At 40.4% G+C, this 22,199-nt stretch overlaps 1 protein-coding gene across 4 annotated transcripts in view; it reads right to left on the bottom strand.

Moving 5' to 3' along the window:
• Positions 1-20,935, bottom strand: part of LOC143032291 (oxysterol-binding protein-related protein 9) — a 103,593-nt gene extending 82,658 nt beyond the window's left edge. For 2 of the 4 annotated variants that reach the window (XM_076196769.1, XM_076196767.1), the window contains exons 1-2: positions 20,815-20,935; positions 5,472-5,600 (exon numbers count right to left, since the gene is read on the bottom strand). In XM_076196769.1, the coding sequence (XP_076052884.1) occupies positions 5,472-5,600; positions 20,815-20,922 (237 nt within the window). In that variant the 5' untranslated portion in view covers positions 20,923-20,935. Of the gene's footprint in view, positions 1-902; positions 939-5,471; positions 5,601-20,814 lie in introns of those variants that run through there. The other 2 variants (XM_076196770.1, XM_076196771.1) reach the window with 2 other exon arrangements.
• Between the last annotated feature and the right edge of the window lie 1,264 nt (positions 20,936-22,199).

Genomic DNA, 22,199 nt, shown 5'->3' with positions numbered 1-22,199 from the left:
TTACAAATTTAACAACTAGTTAATCATTGATAGTCTTATAATTCCGTAAGAATTTTCACTATCAATAATATTAGGTGACCAATGTAATAATAATAATAGGATTATGTGATTATTACTAGAAAAAAAGTGACTGGACAGACGCTACTACCAATAATCACATCAAGATCAATCAGAAGAAGTATATTGAATTTGGCATTAAATCATATATTTCCAATTTTATATTTCAATTATTTTATATTTCAAATATTGTCAATCTTTGCATACAATTTATGCTTGGGGCGACGAAAAGTCGCGGGGACGAAATGTCGCGGCGACGAAACGTCCGGCGACGAAAAGTCGCGGCGACGAAATGTCCGGCGACGAAAAGTCCGGCGACGAAAAGACGGCGACGAAAAGTCATGGACCCATTCAAAATAGGTTTAGCCCTTTTGCTGCACATAGGGTTGCAATCAGCTGAATAAAATTGCCTGGTAGTAATTTGAACAGTTATACAAATCATGAATGGAAGTGAAAGGGTTTTATAGTTTTATTCTTTATGCTTTTACAAAGACTGCTAAAAACAGTGACCAATTAATTTCACACAGACTTAATTTAAGATATAAAATTCTGAAAGTCTTAAGAAGGGCATGTATATATTTTCTAGGTTTGTATATCATGAACAGTCTTCATATTCAAGTTGGAATCACTTTATAGTGTCCTTCGAATTTCTTCAACTGTATTTCCACCATATCATCCTTTGTACTCTGTATTATTAGCCATCACAGTCTGGTTTTAAGTGGGTACAAAACTGAGAAAAATTTGACAAAATAAGTACAAGAAAATTGTTAATCATACTACACATCTATTGAACACCAGAGGAGTGCATCACAAGGCCATGGGAAAAAATCAAGAAGCTTATTTACCTGAAGGATACCAAGAAACATTTTTCTGGACAGATGAACTTGTGGAACCCCCATTGGAGGAAAAAGTCAAATCTAAAACCATAAACTATGGTTAGTGAGATGTTTCCTGTGTAACTAAGGTAGGATAGTGCAATGCTCACATGTTTCATATTCATTTAAAATGCTTATAGTTACTGGATAGGATGCCTGGGAGAAATTTTAACACATAAAGGCAACACATAAAAGCACATCCAATCAACCAAATGTAAGGAAGTTCCCCCCTTCACTTTTCATATGTGACCTGTCTCCCACTCCTTTTGTAGCCCATACTAACCCCCTTCCCCCTTCCTCTATGCTGAATCTTACGCCCAATGTCCACTTACAGCTGAAAACAGGTCCGAGACAATATGCCACAACTTCGATTTGTTAGTCTTTGTTAAAAAATTCCAGATGTCTCACAATACTCAGACACCTGTATTTCAGAACCTTTTCTCCCTCCTAAATGTGTGACCTAGATTATAAATTCTTATTAACTAGATATATAGACATATGAATAGGAAGTTGGCCACTGCAGGTTCGTAATTGGATACTGTCAGGGTTTGCAGGCCATGCAGGGTTACTGGAAGATGTCACTTCAAGCCAGACCCTGCACTCCAACAGGTCAGTAACTTGAAATATTAACTCCCTTTGAAAATATATCTATATAGTGACATATCTTAAGTAGCCAAGATTATTAGTTGCATACAATTCAAGGCAGACCCTGCACCCCAACAGGTCCATAAATATTACCCATTGCATTCTATTAAATTGAATCACTACTCATCACACATACACTTACAAGGTACCTCATTCTATTTCTTCTTTAGTAAGGTGTGCCACGTTTGGTGTAATACATTTCCAAACCCCCACCTAAGCCCAATACCATGACATTAACTAGAACAGTGTAATCAGAAACTAAACCTGTATGAGGACCCAGTGAGGCTGCTAGCCGCTGAATGATGGTCTGGTGATATCTTAATTTGATGTGTATCTATATTTTCTTCTGTGTATCTTTACTTGTATTGTCGGGAAAAGGGAATGGACCAGCAGATTAGTTCGAAGTGAGACAAACCCTCTAAAGTGATTCACAATTCCAGTCATGCTATCCATTAAGATTAAGGATTTGATAATGTATAAATGTAAAACAAACTATATTTCATCTTCATTATAACTCAATATTGTATTTTGAAAGTTATCTATGTTAATAAAAAAAGGAAGAAAACATTAAGGTTCATATTGGCAATTTTCACAAAATATATTCATTATCTTTTATGTAATAATATCCCCCTTGACTCAACTCTGGTAAGCAGCACCACACTGGTGGCAAGAGCAACACAATAGTGTTCCAGTAGACTGCAGAAATACAAGCACTGTTCCACTATGCATGAGATATGGGTAAAAATATAAATGTAGTAGTAAACAGGAATTGGTTTGTTACGTGCTGTTGGCATACAGGAGGGTATGAAATAAGAGGATTAGGAAGGGAGCAGGGAGTATGTGGATGAAAGGCAGTGAGGGTTTTGGAAACAAGGATACATAGTAAAACATTTACACAAGAAGCTTTTGACAAAGGTGATGGATGTTTTTTGGACTTCCATGGATTTGGAGGAGGCATATGGCAAGGTTGACAGAAGTGTTGAATGCCATGACTAGAGCAGGGATTTCCTACACATCCTTTATAGAGTATATATTGTGTTGTTGGCAGGCATAATTGTGTACAATACACTCCTCCATAATTTGCTGTGTAATATGGGGTGAAGTGTTACTTCCTGTACTGTTACCTGTGTTGTAGTCATTCAGCCACCTCTGACAACTTACACGGGCTGGGTGGGGGCTGCACTGCAACCTGGCCAGGTGTACTTTCTCCTCTCAGGGGAGAGTGGATTCAGAGGGATGGATATCAGGGAATTGGGTATACAGCAGTGTGTTATCTCTCAATCTGTTGATGGAACTGTGAGCAATATGATTATAGATATGCTTCTAGAGGCTGGTGTCTGGTGATTGCAGAGGAAGAGAAGAGTGTGTGTGATTTGGGTATTTAAGTGTTGTTTTGACGTTTCTTGGCATGTGTGGGTTTTCTGCCATGTAGTGTAGTGGGTGGACTGTTTGTGGAGGCTGCAGCAAGTGTTTGTGTGCCTCTCATGACAAGGTGATTCTTGACTTTGAAAACTCATTTCATAATGTAGATGGTCTGTAAGTGTTATATTTGTGCAGCCTGTAATCATCTTTAGGGTTTTGTTCTGTATAGTAACAGGGGAAACAGAAGGTGATGTCATGAGCTGAAAGGGTGGAGGGCTTGATGGGTCCAGCTGTCTGTAAATTAAACCCTCTGTCCATATCAGGGTTGTTGACATACCAGGCCGATGACTTGGCATTGAAATCATTACCTAGGATAAGGTTGAGTATGGTGGTGAGTTGGTTGAGCTTAAGCCTGAAGTTGTTGAGAACTGTGGGGGACGATTAGGGAGGGATGTTTGTGTTAACTTTTGTGATTGTGGATATGTTACCTGTTTGGATTTGCATTAATTAGGGTTTGATGGTGGATTAAATATTGTGTAGTATGCCATCAGTCCAGTCTTGTCTGATGGTTATGAAATTATGAAATGAAAGTGTTCTTTGCGAGTGTCGGAGTTTTATTTCTTGCATGATGGCAACATGTATATTGTGTTGCTTGAGAGTGTTCAAGTTAATTTTTTCCATGTTGATGTCATTAATGTCTAATTGTAAAATGTTGATGTTTGGTGTTCTGTACATGTTGAGGGTTGCTGCAAGGGGTTGGGGTACAGGTGGGGAGGACTAGGATCAGAGTTAGGAGGAGGGGGTGAGGATGGTGGGGAGGGAGGGAAAGGGAAGGCAAGGATGCAGGCTGAGGGTGGTATGGTGAGGGTGAGGTCAGGGGTAGGCATGAGGAATGAGTTCATGTGTTTATGTAGCGTTTAACATCAGTAAGTGTTACACAACTGAGGTGGTCCCAATTTTTACATAATTTGGACTAAATTGAGCCCTTTGTCTGATGGCTTGAGGTGATGTGTTTCGAGATGTTGGACGTGTAATTTGAGGTGGGTTCTGGGTTGCTCTCTCCATCTATGGCTAATAAGAGGGATAATCACCAGAGAAACACTGCTCAGTGTTGAAAAAATGTGAAGGTGTACTTTTGGGTATGGGTTGTGATACTTGCTCTGGGTAACAAAAGCTGTTCCCAGGGATTCATGCCATACACAAGGGTGGAAAGGGTTTCTTGTGACAGTTTAGCCCTTAATTCCTTTCATGATGGGGGTTGGGGGTTGGTCCCACAATGTAGATGCCACTACACTAGGACCACAGAGAAGTGTTATGGGATACACAGCACATCCCATAACAGAAAGGTGTTATGGGATGTGCTGTGGATCTCTGGGATAGGAGGAAGTCTATTGAGGACAGTCCAAAGTTTTTACACAAGTGGTAGCGTTTGTGAGGGTAGGGAACGAAGAGAGTAGGTCTGGGGTAAACATGAGGCTGTGCCAAAGCTGTGTAAAGTCATCATGGTTATTAAATGTGTATATGCATAAGATAGTGTAGGAGGCAAATCTCAGGGTGCTAGGTAAGAGTTTAGAGTTCTAGAATGAAAGTCAAAGGAAGTTGTTATTTGTGGGTGACATTGCGTTTGTAGCCAAGTCAAAAGACAGACTGAATCAATTAGTGGCAGAGTTTGAAAGGGTATGCAACGTGAAAAAAGAGAGCAAAAAGAAAGAAAGAAAGAAAGAGAGAGAGAGAGAGAGAGAGAGAGAGAGGGGGGGAGAGAAGGGGAGAGAGAGAGGGAGGGAGGGAAGGAGGGAGGGAAGGAGGAAGGAGGGAGAGGAAGAGAGAGAGAGAGAGAGAGAGAGAGAGAGAGAGAGAGAGAGAGAGAGAGAGAGAGAGAGAGAGAGAGAGAGAGAGAGAGAGAGAGAGAGAGAGAGAGAGAGAGAGAGAGGGAGAGAGAGAGAGAGAGAGAGAGAGAGAGGGAGAGGGAGAGAGAGAGAGAGAGAGTGAGGGAGAGAAAGAGGAGAGAGAGGAGGAGAAAGAGAGAAAGAGAAAGAGAGAGGGGAGAGAGAGGAGAAAGAGAGAGGAGAGGGGGGAAGAGAGAGGAGAGAGAGGGGGGAAGAGAGGGGGGGAGAGAGAGAGAGAGAGAGAGAGAGAGAGAGAGAGAGAGAGAGAGAGAGAGAGAGAGAGAGAGAGAGAGAGAGAGAGAGAGAGAGAGAGAGAGAGAGAGAGAGAGAGAGAGAGAGGGGGTGAGAGAGGGGGGTGAGGGGGTAAGGGGAGAGGGAGAGAGAGGGAAAGAGAGAGGGGGAGGAGGGAGAGAGAGACAGAGAGAGAGAGAGAGAGAGAGAGAGAGAGAGAGAGAGAGAGAGAGAGAGAGAGAGAGAGAGGGGGGGGAGAGAGAGAGGGGGGAGAAAGGGAGGGAGAGAGAGAGAGGGGAGAGAAAGAGAGAGGAGGAGAGAGGAAAAGAGAAGGTGAAGCAAGGGGGAGACAGGGAAAACAGGAGGGAGGGAAAGAGGGAGGGAGAGATACAAAGGAAAAAATAAAGGATCTTACCTGAAAGTGAAAAGTCTTTGCATCTACAGTGATTGTGAAGGTTGAGTCATCATCATCATCAATTCCAACCACAGCACCTTTCAATCGAACACATCCTCGCCTGGCACCACGTACCATCTTCTCCTTTGACTGCATGAAAAGAAGATCAATCTTATCATTTAAGGTACTGATGGTACAAATTCTAAATATGTTTACATATAGAGGCTGATGTCTCCCTTATAGATGTGTAGCCAAACAATGTATATCCTCTCCAATCCCAGCATGTTGGAGATGAAGTTACCTGATCCCTAGCACATTGTGTGGGTCACAGGAGAGCAAGGCATAATTCATGTGTCATATGACCCAGCTAGCTTATCTTCACATCTTCATTATGGAAAGAGAATATATGTATATATATATATATATATATATATATATATATATGTATTTACCTAGTTGTATTTTACGGGAAGGGGAGCTATGCTCGTGGGGTCCCGTCTTCATATCTCATTTTATCTAAACTATTTTTAAATTCATGTATTGTTTTTGCACACACCACTTTCTCATCTAACTTGTTCCAACTGTCTATTACTCTGTGAGGAAAGCTGTTCTTTTTCACATCTCTTCTATAGCTGTCTTTCTTGATTTTCTTTCCGTGTCCTCTTGTATTTCTATCATCCCATTTTATCAGATTCTCTCTATCAATAATTTCTATGCCTTTCATGATTCTGTAAATAGTTATCAAATCTCCTCTCTCTTCTTTGCTCTAGTGTCTGTAGTTCAAGTTTTGCTAGTCTCTCTTCATATGATAGTTTTGAGAGTGTTGGTGCCAATTTTGTAATTGCTCTTTGTATTCTTTCAAGTTTTGTTATACATTTTTTTTGTACTTGGTGACCACATCGTTGCTGCATATTCCAATCTTGGTCTTATCAGAGTGATTAGTATTTTCTTCACCATTTCTTCATCCAGGTATGTAAATGCCACTTTGATTGTTCTTATTAAATTATAAGTTTCTCCAAAAATCTTATTTATATGTTTCTCAGGTGACATATTATTCATAACAATGACTCCCAGGTCCTTGTCATTTTCTACTTTTTTTATTCCTTCTTCTCCCAATTTATATGATCCTGTTATTCTGTTTTTGCTTTTTCCAAATTCCATTATACTACACTTTTTAGTGTTGAACTCCATCTCCCACTTCCTACTCCATTCCCATACTTTATTTAGATCACTCTGTAGTGACTCACAATCTTCTTCCGTGTTCACTTTTTTTAATAGTTTTGCATCATCTGCAAAGAAGCTCATATAACTTTCAATTTCTTCATCCATATCATTAATATATATAGCAAACAAAACTAAGTTGAGAGTGGAGAATAGATGGAGAAAGAGGAAAGGGACAAAAGGTAGGGAGGTTCTTAGAGTGAACTCTTTAAATGAAAAGGAAAAGGAGAAGGAGTACGGAAAGAAGCTGAAGGAGGAGTGGGAGGGAGTAAAGGATAGAGTAGAGCTGGGTGTGGAGGAGGAATGGGGATGGTTCAAGGAGGGAGTCATAAAGTGTGCAAGGATGGTGTGTGGAACAAGAAGGACAGGGGGAAATAGAAGAAAGGGTAGTGAATGGTGGGATGAGGAAACAAAGAAGGTTGTAGAAGAGAAGAAGCGAGCTTTCACAGATTGGTTACAAAATAGGATGAGGGAGTCATATGAGAGGTACAAAGAAAAGAAAAGAGAAGTAAAGCAAAAGGTAAAGGATGCAAAGAGGAGAGCAGATGTGAAATGGGGTAAGAGTATGACAGAAAATTTTGAAAGTAATAAAAAGATGTTTTGGAAAGAAATTAAGAGGAAGAGGAGGCGAATCAAGTAGAGAAGAAAAGGTAAAAGGTGCAGATGGAGAGATGATAATGGAAGAGAAGGCAGTAAGGGGAAGATGGGCAGAATATTTTAGGGAGTTGCTAAATGTGAAGGAGGATAGGGAAGGAAAGATAGCTGCAGTGGGAAATGCGAAGAAAATGACCGTGATGAGTGAGGAAAATGGAGGAGAAATAGGGAAGGATGAGGTGAAGGCAGTTGTTAAGATGATGAAAGCAGGTAAGGCACCTGGTCTGGATGGATGCCATTCAGAATGTCTGAAAAAGGGAGGTACAGTGATGATGGACTGGTTGGTGAGGTTATTTAATGTCTGTTGGAGAGAGGGTAGAGTGCCGGAGGACTGGAGGAGTGCCTGTATAGTTCCTCTTTACAAGGGAAAAGGGGACAAGTGTGAATGTAGTAGTTTCAGAGGGATTAGCTTGTTAAGTGTAGTAGGGAAGGCTTATGGGAGGATCTTGATTGAGAGGATTAGGAGAGGAACAGAAGGAGTAATTGGTGAGGAACAGTGTGGATTTAGGACAGGTAGAGGTTGTGTGGATCAGATCTTTGTGGTAAGACAGATATGTGAGAAAGCTATAGGAAAGGGGAAGGATGTTTTTTGGGCTTTTATGGATCTGGAAAAGGCTTACAACAGGGTAGACAGAAAGGCACTGTGGGAGGTTATGCAGATATACGGGATAGGAGGAAAGCTTCTGGGAGCTGTCAAGTTTTTATGAGAGTAGTAGAGCTTGTGTCAGGATTGGAAATGGTGAGTGTGAGTGGTTCGAGGTAAAGGTGGGACTTCGTCAAGGATGCGTTATGTCGCCCTGGCTGTTCAACTTATACATGGATGGGGTGGTGTGAGAGGTAAATGCAAGGGTAGTGGGTCAGGGATTGGAGATGGTTTATAGAAAATGGAGAAAAGTAGGAGGTGAGCCAGCTGTTGTTTGCGGACGACACTGCGCTTGTAGCAGGATCAGAGGAGGGATTGAGGAAGTTGGTGGCAGAGTTTGGGAGAGTATGTGATAGAAGAAAGCTAAAGATAAATGTGGGTAAAAGTAAGGTGATGAGATGTACAAGGGGTGAAAGCGGCAGTAGACTGGAAGTGAGCATTAAGGGAGAGCGACTGGAGGAAGTGGATACTTTTGGATACTTGGATGTAAATGTGGCAGGAAAAGGTGGAGTGAAGGTGGAGGTAGAATGTAGATTGAGAGAAGCGAGTAAATACCTTGGTGGATTAAAGAGTGTAATGAGGAATAGACATTTGGGAATGGATGCTAAGAGGAGACTGTATGAAGGAGTGATTGTGCCAACAGCAATGTATGGGGCAGAAACATGGAACATAAGAGAGGAAGAGAGAAGGAGTTTGAATGTGTTTGAGATGAGGTGTCTGAGAAGTATGATGGGGGGGGGTTACAAGGCTGGATAGAGTGAGAAATGAGGAGGTGAGGAGAACAGGGGTGGAAAAGGAGCTGGGAGATAGGGTTGATGAAAGAGTATTAGGATGGTTTGGACACATGGATAGAATGAGTGAAGAAAGACTAGTAAAAAAGGTGTGGAAGGCAGATGTGGAGGGAGTGAACATGAGGGGACGTCCTAGGATGAGATGGATGGATGGGGTGAAGGGGGCTTTGGGGAAGAGGGGAATGTCTGTTGAGGAAGGACAGAAGAGGACAGAAGACAGGGGTGAATGGAGAATGGTTGTATATGGATGATGTTATGCATGAGGTGGAATGGGCGGGGGGGGGGGGGGGGAGGTAGTATATGTGAGCAAAATTTGACGCAGCCCGAAGGGATTTCTCCCCGACCTCTCCTTTTATGCAATGGGGCGACGGAGAAGGGGGGTCGCCGATTTAATGAAGCGGCCTTGCTGTGCTGTGTCTCGCGACACTGCTTCTGACCCAGGGCAGTGGACAAGGTGCAGGGATGACCCGTCATCCAGGAGGTGCTCAGATAAGAGGGACGGTGGAGGGGTGTGGAGTGTATTCAGGGATGGAATGGGTGGAAATGATTTTATGCCTTTCCCTTTTTGGCTACCTCCCTTGTAAGGGGGAAAAAGCCTTGGTATATGTATGTAGCAAACATTATTGGGGCCAGAACTGTTCCTTGTGGAACACCGCTTATTACTTCATCCCATTTTGAGTGTTTGTCTCTTATCACTACTCTCATTTTTCTTTCTTGCAAAAAGTCTTTCATCCATTTAAGCAGTTTGCCCTGTATTCCTCCTTCAGTTTCTAATTTCTTAAGCAACTTATGTGGTACTTTGTCAAAAGCTTTTTTTAGGTCTAGAAATGCACAATCAGCCCATCCATCTCTTTCTTGTATTATATCTATTAGCCTTGAATAGAAACATATCAGATTGTTGACGCATGATCGTCCTTGTCTGAATCCAAATTGCCTTGGATTTGGCATGCTGTTTTTTTCTAAATATTTTACCCATCTACTTTTGATCATTCTTTCACAAATATTTGCTATTGTACTTGTTAGAGAGACTGGTCTATAGTTGTTAGGGTCTTCTTTATTTCCCCCTTTATATATAGGTACTATATTTGCTTTTTTCAATCTTCTGGAACTTTTTCTTCTTTCAAGGAACTATTTAGTATGCTATGTATTTTGTCTGCCAGTTCATTCCTGCATTCTTTCAGAATCCAGTTTGCTATTTCATCTGGTCCATGCAATTTTCTGACATCAAGATTACTCAAGTGTTTCATTGTTTCATTCTTTGTTACTTCTATTTCTTTCATAGGGGGGACTATCTCTTTCCATTTGATCTCTTCCGGTTGTATGTTCTCCCTTGTAAACAGCGATTTAAAATGTTTGTTCATAATTTCCGCAATTTCTATTTCCTGTGTATTCAACTCCTCCTTGTCTTAATTTCTCCAAATCTTGTTTGTCTTTCAGTTTGTTGTTTACAAATCTGTAGAATAGTTTTGGTTGATCTTTACATTTTTCTATGACATCTTTTTCATATTTTCTCTTTTCCTCTCTGCACGCTTGTACATATTCATTTCTATAACAAGTATATATTTTCCATTTTTCAAGTCTTTTGTCTTTCTTCCATTTGGTCCAAGCTTTGTCTCTTTTCTCTTTTAACTCCCTACAACTTTTGTTGTACCAGCACTTTACATATTCTTTTTCTTGTTTTTGTCTTGGGACATACTTTTCCACTCCTTTTTTTATAATTTTTTGTCAAAATATTCCATTTCTCTTCTACTGTTGTATCTTCTTTGTGTATTCTTTCCCAGTTTTCATTTTGAAAGAATTCTCTTATTTTATATATAAAAAAAAAATCATACATCAATCTTCCTTTTCTATATTGTTCATTTCATGTATTTTTTCTCATTTAGTTCTAGTTCTATCAATATGTGGTCACTTTTACTTATTGGTGCCTGGTATTCTATCTTTTCCACTATTTCAGGTTCTGATGTGATTATTAGGTCTAGTCTCGATGGTTCCTCTTCATTTCTATACCTAGTGTTCTCTTGAATCCATTGTGTCATTGTGTGGTCAATAATCATCTCAAGTAGAACATTTCCCCATGAGTCTTCTCCACCCTTTACGGTCATCTCTTCCCAGCAGATTTCTTTGCAATTAAAGTCGCCCATCATAACTATTCTTCCTCCATCTTCCATTATCTTGTTTAATGTTATTCTTGTGTCTTCTAACATACTTTTATGTTCACTCTCTTCCCACGAGGCTGTTTTTGGGGGCACGTAGTTTATTACAAACTTTCTGCTCTTCTTATCTCTGTCTTCTACTTCTATCATAATCATCTCTATTCTTTCCATATGTGACACTCTTCACGTTTATATCCTTCTTAGTCAGGAACATAACTCCACCCCCTTGTTTTATCTCTGTTTCTAATCCAATAATTATATGCATTGTGTCCTATGCTGTTGGGTGGTAGTGGACCTTTTAATTTTGTCTCTACAATTCCCATTATGTCTGGTTCTTTTTCCTTCAGATACTCGTTCAATTCATTCAGTCCTGTTATTAATCCATCTATATTTGTGTAGGACACTCTTAACTTTCTGTTATTTCCATTGTATTTTCTGTTTCTTTTTTGTTCTCTCTGTTATGGTCCATTTCCTCACTTTCATATTCACTACTCTCCAGTAGAATTCTTCTTTTTCTGACTCTGTTCTGTTCTCATTTTTTTCTTTAGCTTCTTGCCTTTTCATTTTTTCTTCCTCTCTTTCCTCTTTATTCATTTCCCTTTTTATCCATACCTTTTTATATTGTTCACTTGCTGCTAGCTTCCCTGTTTTTGCTAAGATGTTCTCTGCTGTTGTTTGTGAGCTGAATTTAATCTTACTTGGTCTGGTCTTATCTGTACTATATTTTCCAAGCATAAACATATCTTCAATTTGTTTCATGATTTCAGGTTCATCTTCCTGAACTAATTCTAGTAAACTGTTTACTTTTTCTTTATCCTCTTTAATTCTTGTAGTTCTATTTTGGTTAAATTTCTCTTCCATTCCTAATATAATTGTACATTTCTTTTTGTCTGCTAAGTCTATTACTATGTTCTCCTTCTGTCTCATCACTTTAATAACTGAGTCTTCAGTTTGTTCTTTCATTTGTTGTTTAATTATGTCAGTAAATGCAACTTTACTGTTTTCTTGGATTTGTTTCCAGCCCTGTGCTTCCTTTGCTATGGCCTCTTTATTGTCTTTATTATTCCTCTTTAATTCCTCATTCTCTTCTTTAACTTCTTTTAACTGCCTTTTTAATTCTTCGATTTCTAAAGTTAAGTTTTTGTTTGCCTTCTCTAGTTCTTCCAATCTTTCAACTCTTTGTGCAATTTCCCAATGCTCGGTCATCTTATCAAAATTCTCCTCTAGTCTTGCCAATTGGGGGAGGTTGGTATCCCCCCCACCCCCTTTAAATCCCTGGAAACTATTATCATCACCTTCCACTGAGCTGCTCTTATCTATACTTCTAATCTTTACATTTTTGTTGATCCCGTCATCACCAAAGTCAACGTCATCACCTCCTGGACCATGTCCCCCTCTTCCTCATTTCCTTCCATTTCCCTCAATAATCCCTACCTTTCTCCTTCCCTATCACCCCCCCACTATACCACGAGCTCTCCCCTTCCCTATAAATACAATAAGGCACTTCCTGGACGTTGAGATCCACATAGATTTTCCTTTTTCTTCGGAACTCTAGTTCTCGCCGTCCATTCGATGAAAGGGTGTGTGTGTATGTGTGTTTGTCTAAACAGAAATGTAGTAACACATTTGTAAACACACAAGAAACCCACAGTCGGAGAAAATATACTTCGAATGAAAGAAAATTCTATATTTTAGCTACAGTTGGTAGCCGAAATAAAGAATCTTCTTTCATTCGAAGTTTATTTTCTCCAACTGTGGGTTTCTTGTGTGATGTATATATATATATATATATAAAATGAGACATTGTGACAGGTTGAAGAAGGTGAGGGTCTGGTTTCGAGTTTATTCCTGACCAGTTTTGCTCTAAGAAGCTTTGTGCAAAACCAGTCATGAATAAGCTCAGGTCTAGACTTGTGTCTTCTTTTTCCACCTTAATACACACACACATATGTATATGTATGAATATACAGTAGTATGGAGTGAAGTGTTACATCAAGGACAGTTATCTGTGATGTGGTCATCCAGCTGCCTCTGGTAACTTTGAAGGGCTGGATGGGGGCCGCACGCAGTCTGGCCAGGTGGACCCTATCCTTTTGGGGGAGAGAGGATTCAGAGGAACGTATATTGGAGGGTTGAGCATTAGCAGTGTGTTGTCTTTCAGTCTGTTAATGAAGCAGTGAGCAATATAATTATGGATATGCTTCTGGAGGCAGGTATCTGGTGGTTGTGAAGAAAGAGAAGAGAATATTTGTGTGATCCAAGTATTTGGATATTATTCTTATGTTTCTTAGCATGCATAGGTGTTCTGCCATGTAGTCTTGTGAGTGAGTTGTGTGTAATTGTAACACACTTGTGGGTGGCCCCCAACATGGAAGGCACTGGTGGCTAAACCATCACAAGAAGCTCTTGGCATCCTTGCAGATGGCATGAATGCCTAGAAGCAGCTTTGGTTACCTGGGGCAAGTACCAACAGGTGGTAGGTTGTTTTAAATGTTTAAGTATTATGCTGCTGGCATATTTTTTGTTGTTGTGATTCACCACAGTCTTGGGTCAAGTGCTGAATTTGTAATTGACAGCTATTACCCTCCTGGATGATCAGAGCTCGTATATGGCCCAATCTAATGGTAATGTTATAAACCCACATTAACATACCCCAAACTCCTTGCCCACCAGAGTTGGAGTGCCAGTTTGCAATGCAGAAATGCTGCATTTTTTTCAGCCCTGGGTGGAACCAGAATGTGGATCACTGCATTAGCAGTCAAGAATGGAATGACTGTACCATCAAACTGTGTTCTGTTGGTGATGCTTTTGAGATGTAGTGTGATGGATGTGTGGTGTTAAGGATTCTGGTATAGAATTATGTTTCGGTTTGTGAGGCAGTTGCCCTCACTGGTGATGTATACGGTCCACTCCTGCAGCATTGACATGTCAGTCCCTCCAAGGGTCCCCAGGGCCTGAACACCTGGCAGTCACCAGCTGCCCTTAGGTCATGACCCAGCAGATTTGGGTCTGACAAAGTGGTCCCCTGAGGTCCAACCCACCAAATTGGGTTGGTCAAAAGGAGTCTCCTGGAATGCACCTGCAGCCTCCAGCTGTGCTGAGCTTCTCCCAGTGACAGTCACCTGACCTCAGTGAATATAAAGGTTACCAGGAATTCACCAGACACAGACAGTCTCAGAAACCAAGGGAGCAATTTTCTGCCACTTCCCACACTGCCAAGGACCCAGGCTATGCATCATCCACCAAGAAGTCACCCATCAAAGACAGACCACCTCACAGGATCACCTGATGAATATCACCACCCCTCCATCAGTCTCCTCCTCCTCCTTACTCCTCTCACAACCAGAAGTGACCTTTTACCCATTCTCAAGAGCCCAACCTAAATAAAACTTAAACTATTCTAGAGTTTGCCTTCAGCCAGGCCCACATCCCCTACATTCCTGACATCTGGCTGCCCAATGTTTAGAGCCCCAATTACCCACTCTGCTAACTGCCACCTCTCTGCTGCCTGCCAGCCTGCCTGCCTGTCTGCCACACTACCTACCAGCCAGCTTACCACCTCATCATCTTGCTTGTCTGTCTGTCTTCCTGCCAGCCTGCCTGCCAGCCTACCTACCAGCCAGCTTACCAGTTCATTAGCTTGCCTGCTGCCTGCCAGTTTGCCTGTCTGCCTACCTACCAACCAGCTTACCAACTCATCAGCTTGCCTGCCAGTGTACCAGCCTGCTAGCCTGCCATTTGCCTGCCCAACTGGGTGGCCAGATGCCCCACCTGCTAACCAGAACATTTCTAAAGTGTTGTTACTTCCAGGAGATGGTCAACCCCCTAGACACCAACAAAGACAAGGTCAACTACCTTAACATTTCTTGTTGAGGCTCCATGTGACTTCACCTCCAGCCTCAACTTTTGTGGGGGCATGTGAAGCAGTTGCCCTCACTGGTGATGTATATGGGCCACCCCCAGCAAAGTCAACATCAGCACCTCTGAGGGTCCCCAGGGACTGGACATCTGGCAGTCACAGTCTGCCCTGAGGTCATGACCCAACAATGTCAGGTCAGACAAAATGAGTATCCTGGAATGCATCTGCAGCCCCCATCTGGGCCGAGTGCCTCCTGGTGACAGTTAGCACAAGGGTCATGACCTGACTCCAGTGAATATAAGGTTTACCAGGAATTCACCAGACACAGACAGCTTCAAGAACTGAGGGAGCAATCTCCTATCACCTCCCACACCACCCGTCAAGGACTCAGGCTGTACATCACCCATTGGGAAGTCACCCATCAAGGACAGACTACCCCTGACGAGTACCTCCACCTCTCTGTCACCTTCTCCCCCCCTCCACTCCTCTCACAACCAGAAGTGAGCATTTATTTGTTCTTAGGTGCCCAACTTTAGTAAAATTTAAACTATTCCAGAGTTTGCCTTCAGTCAGGCCCACATCCCCCTACATACCTGACACTGTTATTTTCATGTGGTGTTCTATGGGAAGGATTTTGGTTTCTGTATGGAAGTATCCAACAGAGGTGGTTTTGGTGCAAACTGTTATTACTCTTAGTATTCTACTCTGTAATGTTTTTAAGTAGTTTGTTTTTGTCTTGCTGATGAAAACCATGCTCTGGAGGCATACTTGAGGGTGACTATTATGAATTATTTGAAGATGGTTATTAGAGTACTTTCCTGTTGTCCAAAGTCAGTGCTTGCAGTGCTTTTAATTACAGTATATTAATTTTCTTGTTGATCATTGCTGTCAGGTCTTTAATATGAGGGCTGAAAGTCATACGAGTATCAAATGTTAGGCCTAGAATTTTAGGATTCTTTTCCACTAGAAGGATTTGGTAATATATTTTTACTATGGGTGTTTTTTTTATTCACAGTTGTCTTGTGTGAGCAATGGTTTATTCAATTAGGCTTGGGTGTTTGTTTCTGCCTATTTTGTATTTACTGTGCTGGGTTATTACTATCAGCCCATCTGCATATGAGAGAATAATGGTGATAAGTTCTGATTCTGGGGTTAGGTGATCACTCATGAAGAGATTGAAGAGCAAAGGTGAAAGCACTGCATCCTAAGATCAGAATGTTTTAGGTTACTCTGCACTGTCTTCCTCCTATGAAATTGGTTAACCACTTCTTGCTATTATTGTTGATGCTCCTTCCAAATGTTGACTAAAGTGAATCTAGTAACATTAATGGGAAACTTGAGAATAACTGACACTAACAGATATTAAGAAACAAATACTGAATATAGTAAAAGTACACAATTATAATTTGAGAAATATTGCACTTATATGATGGTATCTAAATTAGCACATACTACATAGCAAAGGTACTGCATCCATAAGATAACACCTTCGTAGGTGTCATGAGGCATAAGTGGGTATATGAGGATGCCAGAGTTGGAGTCTTCGTTACAGGGACTTCTCAATTTATGTGAGGGATACGTTCCTGAAGGAATCGCATATGTAAAAATCACATAAAGTGAACAGTTAAGTTTTACTACTGCTTACTTGATTTTTTTTACATTGTTTTATTCTAAATAATCCGCGTAATTTGAAAACATGACTAGGCTTTTTACCTCGTGTTATTCCAATATTGCATATTCTAAACACATATAAATAAAGAAATCCCTGTATATTCATTTTTTAGTTATAGCTGAGTGACCCCCATATTCTGTGAACTACCTGATCATATTTTCTGTGGTTATTAATGTTCAGAGTGAAAGAGAATGAGTAATACAGCTGTAACTTTATATTTCATAGTGCAAGTATTGTGATGCATCATCAAATCATTGTACATCAGCCAGCTGATGCTGTCCATGAGAATTTGACTCATATTGAAGAGGCAAATTATGTAAAGTAACAGTATTACTCCAGAAGTGCCCACATAAGTGATATATAAAAAAAAATTAGGTACAGGTAGTTCTCGTTTTGTGCGTGTTCTGTTTGTGCGAATTCGCTAAGATGCGACATTAAAAATATTATAATTAATTAAAATTGTGCGATCTGTTCGCTAAGATGCGATTTGCCCCAACCGCATTTCAAACAGTGCGCCAGATACGTAGTTCCGCTGCCTGCCGACAGGCGGCCGCTCCCGCTCCCAGTTCTGCTCCCTGCTGCAACCCTGTGACCAGGGGCTGATTCAAACCTTCAAGTCCTACTACCTGAGGTCTACGATGGCTGCTGCAGTAAAGAAAACGAACGAGATGAACAAGACGCTGCGAGATTTCTGGAAGAATTTTACAATAAAAGATGCTGTAACCTTTATCAAGCAGTCCTGGGATGAAGTGCCAACGAAATGTCTGAATGGTGTTTGGAAAAAACTGTGTCCTCAGTTTGTTCATTCCTTCGAAGACTTCAATGTGGACGACATCGTTTCGAAGGCAAACAAGGACACAATCAGCTATGCCCAGGATTTAGGCCTTGATGAAGTGGAGGAAGAGGACATTGATCAACTGCTTCAGTCACACAGACAAGAACTGAGCAATGAAGACCTGCTGGACATCGAAGAAGAGAACAAGAGGGAAAGAGAAGAAGCAGAAGCGACGGCAGCGGCAGACAAGGCTGAGGGAGGACGGACGCTCACTGCCACTGTTATCAGTGAAGCATTAGGAAAAATAAAAGAAGGTTTTGCCATGCTGGAAGAACACGACCCCAATGTTGAACGAAGCACCACAATCACAAGAAAGTGTATGGACACACTTTTCTGCTACACTCAAATGCAGACTGAATTTCAAAAGAAAAACCGCCAGACCACCATGCTGGAGTTTTTCAATAAACCGCCTGTGCAACCAGTGACAGAAGAGGAAGAGGAAGTGGATGACCCTGAAGCTATAGGAGAGGAAGTGGAAGTGGAAGTGGATGTGCCAGAGGAGGTGGACAGCACAGACGAAGATGGCGAGTGACTGTGAGGGACTGTGAGAAGTGAGGGAGCATCGTGTTGAGTGTTAATGGGTGCTTTATTTACACTTTATTTACACATTAGTGTTACTTATAGGTTTAGAACGATACATTTTTAGAACATGTTCACTTTATTAGTCAAATAAATGTGTTTTTCGTTCAAAAAATGGAAGTTTTTTTGGGCCAAAACCCGCATCCCCCCTATTATCCATTGTTTCTTATGGGGAAAATATGTTTTTTTTTGTGCGATTTCAGTTTGTGCGAAGCCTGTAGGAACCCATATCTCGCACAAAACGAGAACTACCTGTATTAATTTCATAATATGTTTGTCTTGACATAAAAAAAACTGCCACAAGTAATATACTAGTGACAACTTGGACAGGCAAGTTTTGAGATGCCACATTCGTTTTAGTTTGTTGTGGAAGATGAACTAAGGGAAATCTAATAAATTAATCCAGCCTAGTCTGATGACCTCTAGGGATGCTAAATGCATACCCCATAGGTTATGTTAGGTTAAATGAGATTAGACCAATTTGTTAGCCAACGTCCAAGTTGTCGCTAATGTATCACTTTTAGAAACTTTTATATTATTGATTTCCACCACTAAAAATTTATATAACAATCTAAACATATTCAACTTTCTATTGATATAATGCTTAGCCTTAGGTGGGCACTTCTGGAGATTTACCAAAGTAGCTTTTTAACTAGACTACTGCAACTGAAAATTTTATAGAATACCATATAACATCTTAACCCCTTCCATACGGTGACGCCTACGTAGGTGTCATGAGGAGCAACTGGGTACGCGAGGATGCAGATGTCGGCGTCTTGATTATATCTATTGTAGTTGTACCTGCATGACCCCCATACTCTGTAAACTGGCTTCATCATATTTTCTATGGTTATCAAAATTCAGGGGTGAAAGAGAGAACGAGCAATACAGCGGTGACTTTATTTTCTATAATGCGAGTATTATGATGCAACATCACACGTCTGGCAGCTAATGCTGCCCGCGAGATTTTGGCCCGGAATGAAGGGGTTAAGAAACTGATTATCCTCTGAAACCTATACAGTATTATCAAGGATCCATTGGAGGGCCCAAAGACTGCTTGCACCTACTGCGGGGCTGCAGGTTTCCAGTCAGAAACCAATTACAATCAATCAATCAAACCTTATTTTGACCAACCAAGACTAAGGAATAGGAAAAAGCTACTGTCCACTCAAAGATGCTTGAGACTCTATAATTCCACTCAGAGATGCTTGACAAACTCAATACTTATTATGGTAAAAATAGTAAACCATCTAAATTCAGTGTATGGTGTTAAATTCTTTTACTATAATCCCTTCGGTCAATTTATAGTTTCACCCAACCAACGATTTTCTGATGTGGCTTATGTGTTTCTGGTGAGATATGTTGTGTATTGATTGATGGTGTACATCATTTCCATTGCAAATGCATAGTTTTCAAGTAATGAATATTTAAACTTATGCCTACATCTCCTCCCCAACGATCTTGGGGGACCTGTGGGAAATCAGGGTTTTTGGGTGGGGAGCATTAAATCTCAATGCGCACTGCAAAACAGGTCTAAAATCAACAAGAACACATAAAAAATATATGAAAATACATAAATTACACCTTTGATGGCGGCATTGGCGGCGACTGACATGAGCGTAGCCATGTTATTGTTGAGCAGCGTTACCAATGATTCGCAAAATTTCTCGCTCTATCCTCTACATTTAGCAAAGCCCACTCCACCCGTGCAAGAGTTGCTAACCCTAAATTAGGGAATAAATTCATGAAGCTTCGAGAGGACCGAGAGTTGCAATTTTGTGTACAACTAACCTAACCAAACATAACCTAACCTCAACCTAACCAAACCTAATCTAATGTAACCTAACCTAGCTGGGAGCAATCCCCACCAAAGCACTCTAATATAACTTGAGCTCTCTTTAAAGTATAACTATTAGTATAAATGTGTGTTTATCTATTATGACTAATAGCTAATAAACTAAATGGTAACCATATTTGCCGTAAATTAAAAACCACAATAACAGCATTAGCACCTTATGATGTAGAGGTTGAGGGTTGTGGTGGGCTTTGCTAAATGTAGTGGATAGAGCGACAAATTTTGCGAATCGTTGGTAACACTGCTCAACAATAACATGGCTATGCTCTAGTCAGCTGCCGCAACTGCCGGCATCAAAGGTGTAATTTATGTATTTTCATATATTCTTTGTGTTCTTGTTGATTTTAGACCTGTTTTGCAACGCGCATTACTCAATTTAATGCTCCCCACCCAAAAACCCCGATTTTCCACAGGTCCCCCAAGATCACTGGGAAGGAGATGTAGGCATAAGTTTAAATATTCATTACTTGAAAAACTAAGCACGGATATGATGTACACCATCAATCAATATACAACCTCACCAGAAACACATAAGCCACATAAGAAAATTGTTGGTGGATGAAACTATAAATTGTCCATCCCTTCCATTTCACACACCCTATCTTTGAGCTTATAAATACTCTGTCAATTATAACCAGTGTTTATATCCGTTTCACCAAAGAGGTGGAGATGAACAGGTGGTAAAGGAGACAGTGAAGGAGGGGAGCAGAATGAGAATGACAGGATACAAGTTCAATGATAATATATAAATATGTATACTTTTTGGGGAGTGGGAAGGAGAGAGATTAGTTTCCAATCAAAATGAATGTTAGGAACATCAACATGGTATGGATCTATATTATCTCGACTATATTTACTGCATACATGTGACATATGAAATCCTAAACTTACAAAATTTCATTGAGTATGGCTCCTAATTGGGGCTGATTTTATACTCTTCTGAAAGTTGTACATCCCTACCTATTCCATAATCATAAATTACTTTTCAGGTACAAGTGTCAAGTACAACACATATGATATTGATATTGAACAAGAACTGTCGACAATTTTCTTGGTGCAACATATAATACAATCTCCTAACACGATGAGTAAATTTCCTCACCGTGTAATAAGAAAGTAGCCCTGCGCTGTCATCTAGCACAAACCAACGATATTGCCACCCCTTCATCACATTGGTCCATTTGCTCAGTGGCCCTTCCATCACTGCCATTTTACACGGGACACTGGGACAAAATATAAGGATATAAGTCGTGGGAGGTGACGGATATAAAAAGATATTCGAACTAGTTTTTAGCGAGAAAACTCGATTTTGATTAATATAAATAGAATCGAACTCTTCTTATTGTATAGCCAGATCAAGTGTAAAACTTATATTCATAACTTTATACTTTAAATGTTTGTTTACTTACATATAATTAATCTCCAAAAATATTGACAAGATGACAACTAGTGTACATTCTAATATATGTGCTTGAATAACAATTCCCTTAGATAAACACACGAGAAATGAAGTAGATCCAGTTATTTGAATGTTTTACGCTAGGTAATTTTTTTTTTTTTTTCAAAACAAAATTGTCTTTTGTTGATAAAACTTTTTTGGGGGTGCATTATATTGCAATTCAAGGATGATCGAAGAGACATCGCGTATTTTCATTGAAATGTTTATCAGCGGTAGAGGATTTGACATAGATGTATACGTGGGTCGGCATTTTTCCCGTAGATACAAATTTTTATGTCGTCAACTCTTCGTAGGTTTCAGAGACACCCCTGCAGATCAGTCACACAGCACACTTATAAAGGAATACTAAGTAATTAACATATATTGTCTCCTCATTCAACATACACATACCAAAAGACTCCTCCCCTCTTATAATCGAGGAGCGGCCGTGTTAAAGCATATTCAAGTACGTTCTGCCTTCAGGCGTAAACCGGGGGCCTGGCACAGTGTAGGGGCATGACCTCTGACCCACTTTTTCTGGCACCCTGTTGCCAGGTGGATCTTGTAGGTAGAACAATACAGACAAACGTATATATGTATAACATAAGGATACAATAAGTCAAGAGAAACACTTGCATATACAGTAATGAGGAGTTTGCATGCAAAACGGTTAGGGGTAATGTTATACTAAATACATGAATGCTATAGAATATAGGCATGACAGCGCGTACGCTCAGTGCGTATGGTCTAACGACGCACGTAGAGCGGTTATGTAATGTAATGACCACATAGACTACTTATATAAAACATTTACCATATATTGAGATTAAGTACTACATATACAATAAAGGAGTATTACATATACAATAAACATATATAATAAGGAGAAGAATGACATCTACAACTGTAAGTAACTATAAGTATAGAGAAGAACTACTGTAATTACTACATATATTCCCCCCGCAAGAGCGGAGCGTCGTAAAAAGGAAAAGGATTAATAGTAGTAAAAGTCTGAACGATCACGAAAGCGCACGGTTCTACCCGAACGG

The sequence above is a fragment of the Oratosquilla oratoria genome, chromosome 13 (genome assembly GCF_046742065.1).
Source record: "Oratosquilla oratoria isolate Oo_2021 chromosome 13, ASM4674206v1, whole genome shotgun sequence".
Taxonomy (NCBI): domain Eukaryota; kingdom Metazoa; phylum Arthropoda; class Malacostraca; order Stomatopoda; family Squillidae; genus Oratosquilla; species Oratosquilla oratoria.
The sequence above is the reverse complement of the archived record's forward strand: the minus strand, read 5'-3'. Positions and strand labels throughout refer to the sequence as shown.